Genomic DNA, 17,334 nt, shown 5'->3' with positions numbered 1-17,334 from the left:
TCTCAACTAGTTGTGTGCCACCTTCCTCCCAAGACATTCAGGTGGCACCAGGTGGGATATGGCTATCCAGGATAAATTAATGGGTGAAGTCAGAAAAAGAATATTGAATGCAAATTATTTTAAGGATATATGGAACATTTTTTAGTACAGTACGTGCATCTGGAACAGGTAAAGTTTATACCCCAAAACAAGAATTGTTATATTTTTGGAGAGAAACGGAGTGTGTAAATTAAAAGGGAAAAGAGAGAGAAAAAATCCCAAGAGCAGTGGGGAACACTGGATGTATTATAACTTTTGATTTGAATTTGAGTTTATGTTTTAGTTGCTAGTTATTTTTATTTTTATTTTCTGCTTTTTTATTAGTTACATTACTGTGCATTATTAAAAAATCAAAAAAATAAACACACACACACACACCCTTCTCCAATCTCTGGTTTGAATCACAAAGTGGCACCAGGGTTGCTACACAATGAAATCTTTTCAGCTCACCTGGCAGACACGTTGGTGGTGAAGTTTGCACACTCGTTGGCGTAGATTAGCTTTGTGGTGCCGGTGATGTCCTCCCACTGGGCTGGGGCTGTTCCGCCTGAGAGAGACAGTGTAAAGAAAAAACAAAACAAAAAAACACATATCCAGGCTTTGGGCTTTAAGGTTCATTTTGAGTTTTTTTTATATTCCTGCCAGAAGGGAGTAACCAAGCCATATGGGAGCTGAGCTCAGCTGCCCTTCCATCCAAAGCATAGCTTTTCCAAAGACAATTTCTCAAAGGGAAGAGAAGTTCTCCTACTCTAGATCGAAAGCCTGACTATTATTACTTATTTAGATTTATTTAAAATATTTTAGCCTCTCTTTCTCTCTCTCTCTGTCTATGCATCCATCCATCCATCTTCCTCTCTCTCTCTCCCTCTCTCTCTCTCTCCATCCATCCATCCATCCATCCATCCATCCATCCATCCATCCATCCATCCATCCATCCATCCATCCATCCATCCATACATACATACATACATACATACATACATACATACATACATACATACATACATACATACATACATACATACATCTCTCTCCCTCTCTCTCTCCATCCATCCACCCACCCACCCACCCACTGAGGACTAGAATCTCAAGTGTCCCAAGCATTTTTCCAACATTAACTACTACACTGCATAGCCTCTCATTCCAACCCCATCCACCTTCTGCTTCCTCTTACCTATAACGCTGCAGAGAAGCCGCAGGCTGGTGGTGTCGCCTTCCCCGCTGTCCCGGGGGTTCTCCCTCCACGAGGGGGGCAGGGGGACGCACAGCCCAATGGGGCGGTGGAATTTCCGCCGGCGCGGCTCCACGGTCACGATGGGGCTGAAGGTCGCCTGGTTCCCCAGCAGTTTCGTCACCAGCTCATCGGGCACCGGTTGCGCCTGCAGGAGGAACAGCCAAAGGGGTTGAGAGGGTCCTCCTGTCTCTGAATTCAAAGAGAGACTCACCTCTCTGCTGAGGTTTCCCACCCACCCCCTTTAGTCTGTTAGAAGTCAATACGTTTGCTTTGTTTGCTGTTGATCTGTTCACAACTGTGAGTAGTGAAGCATTTTTATTCTTTCTCCTACAAATGTCCCAGAGTGAGTTATTAAGACATTAATTTCCAGTTAATGAGAAAGGAGTGGACTATCTTAGGAAGTTGTAGCTATTCCCCTCTGTGAGTCTCTGTGCTTCTATGGCATAGCAAAGGAATTCTACCGAAAATCCAAATTCTGCACATTCTGCCGTTTTATGGAGACATTATCCTCCAGGTTACCTGCAAAGCAAGCTTGACCTTTTTGGTGACTGCTGTTTCTGGGAATGTGGCCTGGACCATGGGCACCAGAGTGCTCTGTAGACAGCCGCCCTCTGGGCCGATCAGATCGCAGTCCTGGCTCACGCGGGTCATGACCACGAAGTAGAGGGGAAAGTCTGTCGTGATGATGCGACAAATCCTCTTCTTTTCCAGCTCCTCAAGGCTCTCCAACTCTAGGAAAGTGGACACAGATGTTGTACAAACACAAGAGCGACGCAACCGTAAATTCCAGAGTGGTACCATCACCATCAGATAGTTAAAACTGTACTAAAGAAATGAGTGCATCCTATAAAAAAGCAGCCACTGGAAAGGCTGCAGAAAGCTTCACCGGCAATCCAGCTGGTCCCAGCAGATCTGTGGAACCACACACCTTTGGAATAAAAAAGGGACTTTGTCGGAATGTGGCCACACCGAAGACTCCATCCAACCCGTCCCTTTGAGCTTCTGCCCCACGGGGTCTCCCCCCTCTTGTGGCTAAACGAACATACCTTCATCCATCCCGTTAAGGACCTGGTCCAGGTAGTTCTCTCCATAGCGGCTGCGGTGCTCTTTCCACACGGACCCGTTCTCGCTGCGCAGGACCACCAGCTGCCGGTCGCCACGCCCATGCGAGGCAAAGTGAGGGATCTCCACAATGACAGGGCTGTGGGACATTTGTTACAGAGTTATTTAGAACGTCTGTACATCTCTGTCTGAAACGGTTATAGGAAGGAAGAGCACACGTCTTCTTTTGCCATGCGCATGCGCACCCACACCACAAACATGTCTGGAGCACAGAGCACCCACAACCCATCTGACTCTTCACTGGCAATAGTAGCATCTTTGGGGGGGGGGGGAAGAAGGATGCTTCAAGGACCCCTAGCCTATGGACTAGCCTTCACCTGAGGAACTGTGCTCCAGCAGGTCCCAAAGCGATAATCCTGCTGGCCAGCCCTTCTTCTTCAGCCAGAGGAGGTGGTGCTGGTAGCTTCTGGGGCTTGACCAGCCGGCAGGTGATTCGCGTAGGTGCTGCACAGGTCCTGGGTGGGATGATGACGCGAAGACCATTGTGCCTGCTGCCCCGCATGGACCCTCCGCGGGCATCCACCATAAAACTCACCAGGAACCTGGGGGTGGGAGGAGAGAGGTCACCTTCAGTTGCCCCAACCCTGTCGGTCCATGAAAACACCTCTACCCCATTTTAATTCAAATCCATCTGCACCTAATCCAGTGGACGTGGTGGAGTAAATGGACAGTGTAGTCGCTCCCTGAGTTCCCCAAGGCCAAGCAGGGGATTGAGATCAAGTCAGGAGCAACTTGTGGGCCCCGAACAACCACCTTGAGTCTTAGTCAAAAAACCTCTACCCATGACACCCCATTGTCTCTGAGTGACCGTGGGCACTTTGCATCCCTTCACATGTGCGTGTGCATCCTTAGAGAAGGCAGAATGAAGTGTGTGTATATGTGGGGGGAATAACTCACCCTGTGTGGACGGGGCTGGCCACCGGGCTGATGTTGTCGGAGGTCTCTGTTGCCGGACTGCTTGGGATGAGGGACTCCTCATCAAATTCCTTGGAAGGCTAGATGGGACAGAACGGTGCCGTAAACACAGGTCTGGATCCCACCAATCCACGCGGCAAGGAAAGGCTCTCTTTCCCAGCCATCTCCACACATACATACCCAGCCTTCCTACTCTTTGACGCTCCATCTTAGACCTGCTTTGCTCATACAACCCCTGAACCTTCAGCGACACCTCCAGCTGCTCCTACCTAAGCCACACCACTGGCAAAAAGTGGGAGGTACTGAGCATAAACTTGCTCGGAAGGTGTGTGTGTTCGTAGATTCCAGGAGCTTGGACCTCCAAGGCAGGGCAGCTGGTGGCTGCTCATCAACGGGAAGGCAAAGGCACTCTTCCTAGGCTCAGAGATATTATAGTCTTTGGGATATTCCAGGGTGAAGTACTGGGTGTGTGTGTGTAGAGTGAGAAGGGGCCCATAAGGCCATCAAGTCCAACCCGCTGCTCAAGGCAGGAATCTGAGGCAATCTGACAGGGCGCTGTCTAACTTTCTCTTGAATCCCTCCCATGTTGTCGGGCTCACTAAGTGTCTGTGCTAACACTCTTAACCCTCATCCCGAGTATGAAGACTGTCCTTGAAGCTCACATCAATGGACAATGGCAACTTTTGGCCTCCTCATGTGTCCCCATGTTCTAGTTCACTTTTCAGGGGAGGCTGTGTTTTGGTGAATCCTCAGATTCACGAGGACCTTAACTGTGGTTACTCATTCAATGGGAAGGCAAAGAATTCCACACCAGCATTCCCCGAAAGCCTCTAGCCAGCACTGACCAATCTCTCCCTGCTTTGAGAAGTCACCAGAAGAGGGTTGGGCATGGTCTAGATCACATTTTAAAGCATCTTTAAGTGTTATAAATTATGCCCTCCATCATCTCCAGAACTTTCTGGAAGTAACAAGACTGGGGAAAAAAGGCACTTTGAAAGTAGAATCCTGGAAAATCACTCCACCAGGCTATTAATAATGCACAGGTAGAAATGCTCCTTGCCCGGCCTCCTTATTTATATTCAGGGTGTATATGATATTTTGCAAGTAAAAATGCTAAAATCGGGAGATGCAATCATCCAAGCACAGAACAGTCAAAAGAACAGAGATGATAAAATCTTAGGAGACTGGAGCAAAACACAAGAGAGGCAAAAATATAACAGCAATCTGGAACTTAGAGCAGCTCATGTGGGAAGCCCTGGAGCAGACAAAAAGATCTTCCTTTGGTACTGAAAAGTGCAGGATTCAGTCAAGCTGCTCTTGGAAAGACAGTTGGTGTATTGGGTGTTGTGAACAAGAAGAACATCACCCCAAACTCTTAAGGTGGAAGGACTTTGAAAAGGACCTTCATGGAGAAATGATGGAGGACCAAGTTCTTCTTTCTGGATCCACCACGCCCCTGAACCAGATACTCACCTGCTCTGGTTCCTCAGTCCGAATTACCACAGGCTCAGGTGTGACGCAAGGAATTCGTGGGATAGCTGGTGATTCTTCCCTCCTAAGGTAACAAAGCAAAACATAAGGAACAGAGAGGTGGAAGAAATGATAAATACAGCCCTACAATGGTTTTCTGGCACTCCTGGCATATCCTTCTGCCTCTGGATCTAGCAATCTCCTCCTCCTTGGCTACAACACCTTAAAAGTTTGTCATAACAAAGCAGGGGTTTGTGAATCTTCCAGCTTCTCGCTCCTGGTGAGAAACCGAGGGTGGGTGGATGGGAAACCTCCGTGTTCTCCTTGCACTGGGATTTCTCTAAGCGTAAATACTTGCAGGGTTTCTTAAATGCTACATGTTTTTGTGTTCTTCCAGAAGAAACCCCAAGTTGCAGAGAAATATTACAACTTCTACATCAAACGGTGTGCACATCTCAGTGGTGTGGGGTAGAAATCTCAGCCAGGAGTCTCGACGTGGCAAAACTCAGAACATGGCTAAGATCAAGTCATTTTTTAGAAATCCTCTCCATCTCTATAACCAAATTCTTCTGCCTCTGAGTGGATTGTTCTCCACTGTTATTCATAGTAAAGATGGGAGGGGCGTCAATGAGCTTTAAGGGATCCCTATCTTCAGGGTTGATTCCCCCTTTCAGGAATTGCTCTGGAGAACCGCCCCAGACCCCTCCACCCTCCCCCCAACATGGACCCCCTGCTCTGAACATTTCCTCTTACGTGGGATCCAGTTTGGGCACGAATTCCACGATTTCTCTCTCGTCCTCTTGATACTGAAAATCCCGTTTGTGCGTCTTGGGCCCCGGCAGCTCTTCTGAAAAAGTCGCAAGTCTGAACACATGGGGCAACTTGGCCCCTGTAAACCCCCCCCCCCCCATTTCCCATGAAGGTGCCAAACAAGCAAAGCAGCTTAGCATCATTTATGGTGAATTAAGTCATGGAGAAAGGCTAACTCTTCTATTGCCCTAAATAGATCCAGGCCAGGAAAGGGGCTGAGGGAATCTGGGCCCGTAGTGTGGGGCAGAGACCAAAATGAGTTTGGGATCCCTCCCACGTGTTCTCAGAATGAATACGGTGGTATCTTCTGCTCTGCTGGTTCCTTCCATTTTTTTCTCTAGTAAAATTCAAGAGCCTAAGCCGCATGCGACTGAAAGGTCCTATGGGCACCATCCATGGCCAGAGAGCGAGGGGTGCTAAGACAGAGCCTGGTACCCCCATGCCGGGTGCCACCTTGTGAGTGTAACCAGGAATGGTATGGGATCCAGCAGAATGAATAGACCAAACACCAGAGTAGATCAAGCAGGGTTTTGGGGATGGTACAGATAATCATTTCCCAAACAATTTAGAGTGGGTTGTATGCAATGGCTGGCTGGATAGCTCAATGTCTTACGTATCTGGCTGCAGAGCCAGAGGTTGGGAGTTCTATTCCCCACAGGACCTCCTGGGAGAAAAGCCATCCTGTGTAGCCTTGGGCAAGCTGCACAGTCCCAGGGATTCCCCAGAAGAAGGGAAGGGCAAAGCACTTTTGAATACTCTCTACCTGGAAGACCTTGGAAAGGGTTGACATAAGTTGGAATTGACTTGATGGCACATCGTCATCATCATCATGAAATGACCTTTTAAGACTACAGCTCTTAAGATTCCATTTAATCTGCATGGCTTGTACAGTTCTAAGAGCTGTTGTCCCAAAGACTCACTCTGGTTAGGAGAGGGATATTGCTTCTTGTGTTAGACAAACACACACAAAGCTACAGAGCAGTGCTCCCCAACCTTGGGTCCCCAGATGTTCTTGGACTACACCTCCCAGGAGCCTTCACCACTCGCTGTGCTGGCCAGGACTTCTGGGAGTTGTAGTCCAAGAACATCTGGGAACCCAAGGTTGGGGAGCACTGCTCTGGTGGATGGAAGGACCAGTCCAGTTTCCGAGTGAGAAGGCTTGTCTGTCAGTAGGAAGGACAGATCAAGTATCTCTAGTAACATTTAGCAGATGTTACTACCAGCTGCTAGAAGTACAGAAGAAGAGGACGGGAAGGGCAGGTCAGGGAATGGCTCAGATTTCTCAAGGATGGGGAAGGGAAGTGGTTTGTGTTGACAGAGGGGAGAGGGAGGCAACAGAGGTTTTAGAAAGCAACTAAAGGAGCCAAAGTTAGCCAAGGAACAATGGAGAGTGGTCCATTCTATAGGAGAAGGCTTGGAAGCCACATGTCTCCCCAGGATAGCCAAATAAGACCCAACCCTGGCTTCCTGGAGTGTCCTTAGCTTGCAGATTGTCAGCTGACACATAGCGGCAATGAGATGAGTGGCTACACATGCGACCTCCCGCCCCCACCTGGCCACGTCTCCTCCGCACAGCCACAGACACAACAGGTAGGTAGGAGGGCAAGCTGGCCCCCCGGGAAGCTGTGTGTGACATGGGGTGAAGGTCCCACATGGGGTGGAATGGGGCGGATGGGTGAGCTAAGCCCACAGCAACAACACACAGTCCATACCCAGGAGAGATACGTGAGCTGTGCCTGGAAAGCAAGGGGAGAAAAAAGCAGATTTGAACTCTTGGCATGAGACGGTGGCCACCCTGGTGGAGCGCATGGCCAAGATCCAGGCACCCACTGACCATCCCAGATCAAAAACGGAGGGTAAGCAGAAAGGAGAGTTAGAGACCGACCCTCTTCCCAGACAGGGTGGACTGGGGGTTGGACATTATTCTGGAGGAGGCAGGAAGCTTCAAGGGAGTCTTAAGCCCCAGTTCCTCAATACCAAAAACCTAAAGCAGACCAAAGTCTGGAGAAATAAATGGCTGGACTACAACTCCCAGGATCCCCTGGCCAACCTGAGCAATAGCTTGTAATCCAGGAAACTACAGTCCAAAAGAAGTTCTCCTCCATGCCCTGTTTGCTTCCATATAGACTATGGACTTACTTATTTGAAAAAAAGAGAGAGAGAATATGCCAAGATTCTGATACGTGTGAATTTTGAACCCAGCACTACATTCTGCACTTTTAGGCTGCTCTTCTGTTTACTGTGGCACACCCAAAGCCCTGTAATAGTCTCACATCACTGGGGCATGTGGAATTTCTTCTGGGTAGTGAAGAAAACCCCGTTAGTCTGAAAGGGAGGTAGAACTCAACGGAGGCAGAGTCTTGCATCCACTAAGATCAATTCAAAAGCCGTGGAAATGCAGATCTCAGCCTCTTGCAAAACCATTAAGGACAAGGGCCGGCCCTACCGTTAGGCAGCCTCTGAGACCTCCGCCTTAGGCAACAGATTCAGGGTGTCACAACACAGTTGTTTGATTTGTTATCAAATCAACAAATTTAACATGTGTGTGGGTTTCCGTCTGGCAGGCCAAAGTCATGTTTGACTGGCTTAAGGGATGATGGCTGAAAAATAAACGTCACTTGCAGTAGCTCTCCAACAGGTAGGAGGAATAAGGACAGGGAGGAGAAGGGGAACTTTTATCAAGCAGGGAAAAGTTAGGGATCATTCGGCTCCCACCATTAATTGCATTTACCCTCCTTCCCTACCAGAAAGTTTCCAACACAGCTGGCAAACCAGAAAATAATTGCAAATGTTATCTCCTCAGGATACTGGAAGATTTACTCATAGATTTAGTCTCGGCATAAGTAAATCTTCACTTTGATCCTTGCTGGACCAGATTACGCAAACTTTTCATGCATTTTTCACATTTCAGGACTGTGAAAAATCCCAGAAATGGGGTGGGATTTTGTGGTACCAAACCCACTGCATTTCAAGCATAAAATCGTGTATTTTGCATTAAATACCTTTTGGGGGGGGGGGGTAGAAAAATACAAGTTTATAAAATGCAAAATAGAAGGATCCTATTCAAAAAAAACACAACATTCTTTTTTTTTAAGCTGCTGCTAACAAAAAAAATGCTGTATTTTTTGTTCTTGTAGGGGCAACAAAGCTTGGTGTTAAAAGCCCAACTTTTAATTTTTTAAATAATTTTTTTTTATATATATATATATATATTTAAAATTTTTAAATTAAAAAAAGTAATAATTTTTGGACAGGTTGTTTCAATGTCGAAGAAAATCTGGCAGCCCTAATTACACCCTTAGGTGAGATGATTCCCTTGATGGCCTTCACAGATTCCCCCACTAACAACACAGTACCCAAAAGAAGGGAAGCCGACATCCCTGGAACTCACCTTCGTCCTCTGAAACATCCAGGATTTCGTCTACTGTCTCTGGGAAACTCATCCGATGCTTGTCGCTGAAGGACTGCAAAAAGGCATCAGGTGAGACGGGGGGGCAAAAGCCTCGGGGCTGAAAGAATCCGTTACACAGGGAGTCAGCCTTGGGTCAGGCTTGGTTCCACTCACCAGGAAGCTGGTCTCCTCGGTGACAATTTTCAGCACATCCGTCACGGAAATGTAGCCCAGCCGCTTCGCGATGGCCAAAGGAGTGGCCCCATTCTGTGGAGTGAGACGGAGGGAGAAATCTCCATCAATCATACCAATATGGGTGTGGTTTTATTCTGGAAGAGCTAGTCAAAGACAAGGGCAGGGAGCTAACCGTGGTGCTGAAATCCTGCTTCCTTCAACCACTGCAAACCTGATGGAGCAGCTTTCTGGATGCTTTCCATTGTTCAGGGGGGGGGGAAATTAGAAAAGCTCGCGTGGTCCTTACTGCTGTTTTGTTTGGCTCTGGATTCTTGATATTTTAAAACGTTTTGCCCACATATTTGTCTCCATACCGTTCTTAGTGGCTAGAAACTCACTTTTAAAAAGAAAAAGAAAGACATGGAAGCTGATACCCTCAGGAATGTATAATAAATAGAACGACAGAGTTGGATGGGACCATGTGGATCACTGATTCCACCCCTGTCTAGAAGGCACAGTGGGGAATCGAACTCACAGCCCCTGGATCTGCAGCCAGAGACCTATGTATATCACTGAGATTAGCAGTGCTGGATGGAGGTGGTTCATGGCAATATTTATGGTATACACAAAGCAGTGCATGCAGATTCATGGCTTTTCAAGATGCCCTTCTGCACATGTTATAATAATATAACTACAATAATAACAATCTTAGCACCACAGAGCTGGAAGGGACCTTATGAATCACTGAATCCAGACCCTGTCAAGGAGACACAGTGGGGAATTGAACTCTGAGCCCCTGGCTCCACAGAATTAACACTACCTTGTGTTTCCTTTTCCTGCCTATTCAAAAGTTTTTGCTTCGTGTGTGTCCTGGGCCTCAACCAGGCATGGATCCCAGTGTGAAACAGCCCACAAGCTGAAGGGCAATAAAACAGAAGCAACAGGTGATCTAAGGAGAGGCTGGAGGTAGAATCATAAATTAATTGATTTACAAGGGGGCCTCTAAGGCCATTGAGTCCAAACCCCCTGCTTAATGCAGGAATCCAAATCAAAGCAGGTCTGACAGATGGTTGTCCAATATTCTCTTGAATGGCTCCAGCGTTGGAGCGCTCACTGCCTCTTGAAGTCATTGATTCTGTTGTCGTACTGCTCTAACAGTTAAGACATTTTTCCTGATATGCAGCCTAAATTTGGCTTCCTGCAGTTTGCACCCATTCTTATGTGTCCTGCACTCTGGGATGACTGAGGACAGATTCTGCCCCTCATCTGGATGACTACCCTTCAGTTAATTGAAAAATGCTCTCCTATCTCCCCTCAGTCTTCTTTTCTCAAGGCGAAACATGCCCAGTTCTCTCAGCCTTTCCTCATGGGGCTTGGCTTCCAACTAGTTGTTGCCCTTCCTTTGAACTTGCTCCAGTTTGTCTGCATCCTTCTTCAAGTGTGGTGTCCAGAACTGTACACAGCACACAAGGTGAGGCCTGACCACTGCTGAGTAGAGGGGAACTAGTACCTTGCAAGATTTGGAGATGGTACCTCTGTTAGGTCTAGGTAGCTGCCCGGATCCCCAGGTCCATGAGTTCCCAGACTCACCGAACTGACTTCGTTGGGTGAGGCCCCATGCTTCAGCAGGAGGGTGACAATGTCTGTGTGTCCTTGCTGAGCAGCTTGGTGTAGCGGGGTGTACCCAAGCTGCAGCAGGAAGAGAAATAGACAATAATCATGATCCAGGAGACATCTGGAGCCGTTTGGGAATCCTAAATGGGCCTCAAAGGCCCGCTTGCCAGCCTTCCCGAGGCAGCCCATTCCACTGTACAGAGGTTTTCACTCTTGCTCATTACACTGAATACATTTCCTAATAAATAATAATAGAAACAACGTATGCCCGTATGTAAACCTGACTTCTTCCCAACAGATTAACAGGGATCACAAAATAATTTTTGTAAAGTATTAAAACAACTAGCAACACAATAAGTGATCGTGTTCAAAAATTACACATACTAATTATTTTAAAATACTAAACAAAACCTTTTCAAAATAATTTGAAAATGCATTTTTGAAAAATAAAAAGAGACCATCAAAAACCCTTCCCGAAGAGCCTTGTGGTGCAGTGGTTAAACTGCGGTACTGCGGTCAAAGCTCTGCACACAACCCGGGTTCAATCCCAGGTAGCCACCATGAGGTTCACTCCGCCTTCCATCCTTCTGAAGTTGGTAAATTGAGTATCCAACTTTGTGGAAGGTGGCCATGTCTGGCCTGCATAATTAAATCATAACCTGCCCAGAGACCACGTTAAGCACCATGAGGGGGTATATAAGCAGCACACTTTGCTTGCAGAAATTACACAAGGGTGCGTGCCTTACCTTGGTCTTCGCGTTGACATCTGCTTGGTGCTGCAGCAAAAACTTCACCAGTTTGATGTTCCCGTAATGGGAAGCCACGTGGAGCGGTGTATACCCCATCTGTAAGGCAGATATAAAGGCGAGAGGGTCACATCTCGCCCTCAGAACTGCTCTGCCTGGATGCATCACATGCACTGGTATATTTCCTCTCACTGCTTTTTTCTTTACCATCACTGCCCTCTGCAGACCCAGCCCGCCAAGCCTTCTGGTTCATAAGCCTGTGTTATGACTAGAGATGAGCACAAACTGCACCATGAAGCAAATCTGGCTGGATTGTGGTTCGGTTCATGACCCAGTCCAGGGATCCTGTTTTGCTTCAGCAAAACAAAACGCCAAGGGGGACAAAGTTCAGCGCATGAACCCAAAACAATGAACTGTGAACGGGTTCATTCTTCAGAGCGTTCATGATGGTTCATGGTTTTTTGGGTAGCCATGAGCCACAGACCACCGTTTTCCGGTTCATGCCCATCTCTAGTTATGACCAGTTTGCGAAGGTCTGAGCGCTTGTGGCTCAGGTACAGGAAACATCAGGGGACCTCTGATGGTGTAACACAACCGCATTCTCTGGGAGAGGACCCTTTCAGCCTTGCTTCCAACTCTGGTGTTGGATTGATGTGTGAGATTTCGTGCAAAGGCTGTCCTTCTGTCCACTCATGCCCCATAGATGAAGAGCCAACAGAGCACAGCACCTCTGCAGGGTAAGTCAGGAGATCTTCAAGTCAAGCCATCCCACACTACCCTCTCCCGTCCTGCCTCCCTTCGCAAAATAATAGGGCCGAACCAAAGCTTCCAGTTTGTTATGAAATAAAACACACACGCTCAGACTCTGGGCCTTTTCCTGCTGGTTCTGCGGCCTTTGTGAAGCAAACACATGGAGGCTGAGAGTGGACAGGAATGGGACTCACCCGTGTGGTTGCGTCAACCTGGACTCCTTGCTTGAGAAGGACATCCGCGACTTGAACGTGTCCCTCTTGAGCCACCAAGTGGAGTGGGGTGAGGCCACTCTGCGAAATAAAGAGAGGCTTTAGGATACACAGAGAGATCATCCATCCATCCATCCATCCATCCATCCATCCATCCATTCCATCCATCCATCCATCCATCCATCCATCCATCCATCCCGTCCGTCCGTCCGCCCGCCCGCCCGCCCGCCCGCCCGCCCGCCCATCCATCCATCCATCCATCCATCCATCCATCCATCCATCCATCCATCCATCCATCCATCCATCCATCCATCCATCCATCCATCCATCCATCCATCCATCCATCCATCCATCCATCCATCCATCCATCCATCCATACCAAACATATATATTTATGTCCGGCCTTTCACTAGATCCCTTTCAATTTATGTCTCTCCTCTTTCCTACATTATCTTCACACCAACCCTGTGAACTAGGGCAGAAAAAAGAGAGAAAGACTGGCCAAAGGTCACCCCATGAGTTTCATGGTCGAATGGGGGACTAGACGCCTGCTGTCTTAGTTCCTAGCCCAGGTTCCCCACCTTGGGTCACCCAAGTGCCCTTGGACTATAATTCCCAGAAGCCTTCACCACCAGCTGTGCTGGACAGGGTTTCTGGGAGTTGCAGTCCAAGAACACCTGGGGGACCCAAGATTGGGAACCAGCATTTCTAGTCTAAGCACTCCCCAACAGTGACTCTCAATGCAGGGGAGGCTACTAGAAACCCATGTGGGGCTACGACCTTTTTGCTGAACTGGGACTTTGTGCCTTTAATAGACTCTAGTAGCTGCTCAGAAGAGGGAGAGGTGAGGGCAGTGCGGCCACTGGAAGGAAGCAAAAGCGTACAGACTAGAGAATGCATCTTCTACTACAACACCAGGTAAACCATCGCCTGCCAATTATCCCAGAGCATTTGGCACCCTCAAAGACCAGGCAAGTCCTCCGGTGGAATCAGCTCCGCAAGCCGATCTATGCCTCTGGGCTGTCTCTTCCACAGTTGCCGGAAGGCCACCCCCCTCCTTCTGCAGATGCCCAGATGGTACTTGAGGCCTTTTTCCTGGCGTAGCAGCAAATGACGTGCGGGACCGCTCTTTTGGAAAATATGCTTCTCAAATATATTTTGAGGACGGCTTCTAAACAGGGAGCCTGCACCAGCTTCCCTGCTGTCCGTAAGCGGGGAAGAATGCTTTGGGTGGAGGTGGCAGGAACGGAGCGATGCAGGCGGTCGCCTCCTCTGTTTATACATTTTCAAATGAAACCAAGGCTCCAAAGAGACACACGGGATGGGACGGAGGCAGGTCTGCACCCTCCGCCAGGGAGTGAAAGGACGTAAGAAGGGGCTCAGAGGCCAAAAAGCAGGCACTAGAGAACCGGCCAGCGGTGTAGGCGGATAGCCGCTCTCTCCTCTTGCCATTAAGGCAAGAGGTAGGGCTTGAAAATAGGCTTGTCTCAGACTAAGACGGAGACTAAGCTAAAGAAGCCAATGATCAGTTTGATATCAGAGTGCTTCCTGTTGCTCACCCCTTCCACAAAGAACAGCATGCTGCTCCTAAACATGGAGGCTCCATCTCATTCTCATGGGTCGTAAACTTAAGCACCAGGAGGAGTGGCATCCATAAAGAGGGTGCAATAAAACAACAGCAGGGGCCGGGATGCCTCTGTCCCCTTGACTTCTCAAGACTCTGAACTTGCCCTCTTTCTCCTGCTGGAAGGAGCGCATGGTGTCTTCTGCCCACCAAGAAGGGGAAGGAGAGAGAGCTGCTCACCTTGTTGCCCAAGTTGCCATTGGCCTGCTTGGAGAGGAGCAGCACCACCATTTCCGCGTGGCCCTCCTGGGCCGCCAGGTGCAGCGGCGTCACCCCTTGCGTGGACTCGGCGTTGGCGGAAGCACCGTACTGCAGCAGGCTGATGGCCACCTCCATCTGGTTCTGCCGGGCGGCAATGTGGAGCGGGGTGTATCCGTTCTGTGCAGGAGAGATCACCAACCCAGAAGGCTAAAGCCACGGTGGGAGAGCTTCCAAGGGATGCCCCCGTATCCCTTGCCCTGCCTAGGCTACCCATTACAGGAGAACATGGCAGGTGGGTGAAGCCACAGAGCCGACCCTTCCAGATCTCCAGAGGTCCCAGCCCAGCCGTTCCACCTGCTTCAGGGCCTCCTGCATTTTTCTAAGCTGTATAATATCAGAAGGATGCAACCCCTTTGCACCTCCAAACTACACCTCTGTCTCTGTGACGGGTGCCCAAAGCCACCCCTGCTTATTCGGGGAGCTTCCAGATTCTCCCAGACTGTTCCCCCCCACACACCGCCCTTCCATGCTAGACCATCCTCCCAGAACAGCTCTTCTCCTTTGAAAGCAAGGATCAGCTGTTTTGCTTCCCAGTCCCTAAAACCATGGGTTAAGAAACGGGACGTGGACCTCTTGGTTCACAGCCCTCTTCTCTTCCACGGCCGCGTTCTGGCCCCAGAAGTCTGCTAGGGTGTCAGGAGCACCTTACCCAAGCCACGCTGTGTGGGGAGGCCCCCTTCGGCAGCAGCACTTTGACAATGTCCAGGTTGTTGTGGTGGACAGCTACGTGGAGGGGCGTGAGGCCATTCTGTAGCGGAGGAAGAACAAGACAGGCGAGCTGGCGGGATTACCCCATCACCTCCCAAGGCCACCTGCATCCTGAAGCAACAGCCCATGGAAAACCCTCTGTGACTTTTTAAAGCCCCCCCCCTCTCTGCTGCCGATGAACGGGCTGCCACGCTGCTGTCTTCCCGAAGCACAGAAGACGAAGGCAGCCATTTTGCTCTGAAACAAGAAGCACCGTGAGGCACACCTTGTTTTCATGCTCTTCAGGGAATGGGGATTCACATGGAAAACAAGGTGTGCCCTCCCCACGCCTCTTGTTTCAAATCCAAACGGCTTTGTTTTCGCTACTGCTGCTTCTGGTGGGATACGGCAACGATCCAATGGAGCTGTCCTCCCTCCCCTCACCGTAAGAGCAAATCTACACACCTTCCCAGCCGCGTTGGGCTGCGCGTTGTGCTCCAGCAGCACCTCGGCCACATCCACTTTCCCGTATTTGGAAGCAACGTGCAGAGGGGTAAATCCTTTCTGGGGAGAAACAAGGATCATCAGTGCTTGGTGTCAGAGGGGGAGAAGCAAGTCTCGAGTGGGGCCTCCGGAAGGACTGAGATGGCTTCCCAAGAGCCGGTCTGAGGTTTAAACCAGGACTTTACCAATGTTTCTTCTGAGGGTTGCTCCAGACTACTCTCGAAAAGAATTTAGAAAGCACTGCTCAGTTGCTGGGAAGTAAATTTCCCAGCTCAACATGAGGTCAGCAATAGATGAAAGGAAGAGAACGAGGGCAGAAAAGCAGCTGGGGATAGGGAGGGAGTTCCAGGTCCCCGTCCGATGTTTATGCTAGCTTAAGGGCAATGGTGAAAATCAGAGAAGGGAATTTTTGCTTGCATTCCTTGTCGCCGGTCAGTTGTGCAGCTTGGCGCCTGATGAGGACTAGAAATCGTGCCTCTTCAACCCACTGGACTACTGTAACACGCTCTACGTGGCACTGCCTTTGGAAATGGTCAGGAGGCTTCAGCAGGTCCAAAATGCAGCAGCCAGATTGTTAACTAGGACTGGTTATGAGGATCCCATAACCCACCCACCCCTGTTACAGCAGCTCCACGGGCTGCCTGTCTGTTTCTGGGCACAATTCAAAGTACTTGTTCTAACCTATAAAGTCCTAAAGAGGAGCCCGAGTTATCTCAAGGCCCACACCTCCCTTTATGAGCCTGCTGGCATGTTAAGATCACCAGCAGAGGCCTTTTTCCAGTCCTACCACCTGGGTGGATACACAGGAAAGGGCCTTCTCGGTCACTGCTCCCAGAGACTCTGGAACTCCCTGCCACTGGAGACCTGACTGGCCCCATCTTTGTTGTCCTTCTGCAATTGGGTGAAGAACCTTTCTCTTCAGGCCAGCTTGCCCCAAGTGGATGTCTGCCAAATGAGGTTTTCACAATGGATTGTTGTACCTTACTGCACTGAATGCCGTTTATGTTTCTTGGTATTGTATTCATTGATCCTTTCAGTATTCTATACGTATTGTTACTAAATTAAATCCTTTAATTGCTGTAAGCTGCCTGGGGTCCTTTTTAAAGGAGAAAGGCGGGTTCAAAATAATTTAAATAAAAATAAGAATAAACTCAACTGACAGCCATCTCTCGCTGCTGTTTACGCCCCGGCATTTAGCCCGGCCCAGATACCCACAGGGATCCCTGCCCAATGACCCTGTTTCCCTACCTTGGTCATGACCGTCTGGGAAGCTCCCTTCTCGAGCAAGGTGCAGGCACAGTCCAGGTGGCCCTCGCGGGCTGTGATGTGCAGAGGGGTGTGCCCGGCTGTCGTAGAAAGGTTGGGATCGGCGCCGCTCTCGAGGAGGAGCTTCACCATGGCGCAGTGGCCCAGGCGGGCCGCACAGTGCAGGGGGGTCTGGTCGTCCTGCAAAAAAAGAGGGGAGGGACATGAAGGGAGCATCTTAGCCACAGACACACACACACACCCCTTGGGGAGCTCCCTGTCTCGTGATGTGCTCTCAGGGAGGTCTGTTTTCGACCGGAGTTTGGGCGGCCGATTCTTGTTTCCTCCCAAGACCCGGCAGGTCGGGCTTCTCACCTTCGCTTTGGCATTCACTTTGGCCTTGTTCTGGAGCAGGTATTTTGCAACCTCCGTGTGCCCCGCCCGGGCCGCCATGTGCAGCGGTGTTTCCACCTTCTATGGAATTTCAACAACAACAATTAAAAAGGAACAAATTTCAGAGAACAACTGAACATGAG

The 17,334-nt window shown here is 49.3% G+C and overlaps 1 protein-coding gene across 7 annotated transcripts in view; it reads right to left on the bottom strand.

Moving 5' to 3' along the window:
- ANK1 (ankyrin 1) overlaps positions 1-17,334 on the bottom strand; it is a 137,709-nt gene that overhangs the window by 26,935 nt on the left and 93,440 nt on the right. For 6 of the 7 annotated variants that reach the window (XM_072978994.2, XM_020780244.3, XM_020780246.3 and 3 more), the window contains exons 13-31: positions 17,174-17,272; positions 16,802-16,999; positions 15,515-15,613; positions 15,012-15,110; positions 14,282-14,479; positions 12,460-12,558; positions 11,516-11,614; positions 10,746-10,844; positions 9,156-9,248; positions 8,982-9,054; positions 7,303-7,326; positions 5,534-5,627; positions 4,784-4,865; positions 3,293-3,390; positions 2,713-2,937; positions 2,320-2,474; positions 1,793-2,004; positions 1,214-1,418; positions 490-586 (exon numbers count right to left, since the gene is read on the bottom strand). In XM_072978994.2, coding sequence (XP_072835095.2) covers positions 490-586; positions 1,214-1,418; positions 1,793-2,004; positions 2,320-2,474; positions 2,713-2,937; positions 3,293-3,390; positions 4,784-4,865; positions 5,534-5,627; positions 7,303-7,326; positions 8,982-9,054; positions 9,156-9,248; positions 10,746-10,844; positions 11,516-11,614; positions 12,460-12,558; positions 14,282-14,479; positions 15,012-15,110; positions 15,515-15,613; positions 16,802-16,999; positions 17,174-17,272 — 2,348 coding nt within the window. The remainder of the gene's footprint in view (positions 1-489; positions 587-1,213; positions 1,419-1,792; positions 2,005-2,319; positions 2,475-2,712; positions 2,938-3,292; positions 3,391-4,783; positions 4,866-5,533; positions 5,628-7,302; positions 7,327-8,981; positions 9,055-9,155; positions 9,249-10,745; positions 10,845-11,515; positions 11,615-12,459; positions 12,559-14,281; positions 14,480-15,011; positions 15,111-15,514; positions 15,614-16,801; positions 17,000-17,173; positions 17,273-17,334) is intronic. The other variant, XM_020780245.3, reaches the window with a different exon arrangement.

This window comes from Pogona vitticeps, chromosome 8 (assembly GCF_051106095.1).
Source record: "Pogona vitticeps strain Pit_001003342236 chromosome 8, PviZW2.1, whole genome shotgun sequence".
Classification (NCBI taxonomy): Eukaryota; Metazoa; Chordata; class Lepidosauria; order Squamata; family Agamidae; genus Pogona; species Pogona vitticeps.
The sequence above is the reverse complement of the archived record's forward strand: the minus strand, read 5'-3'. Positions and strand labels throughout refer to the sequence as shown.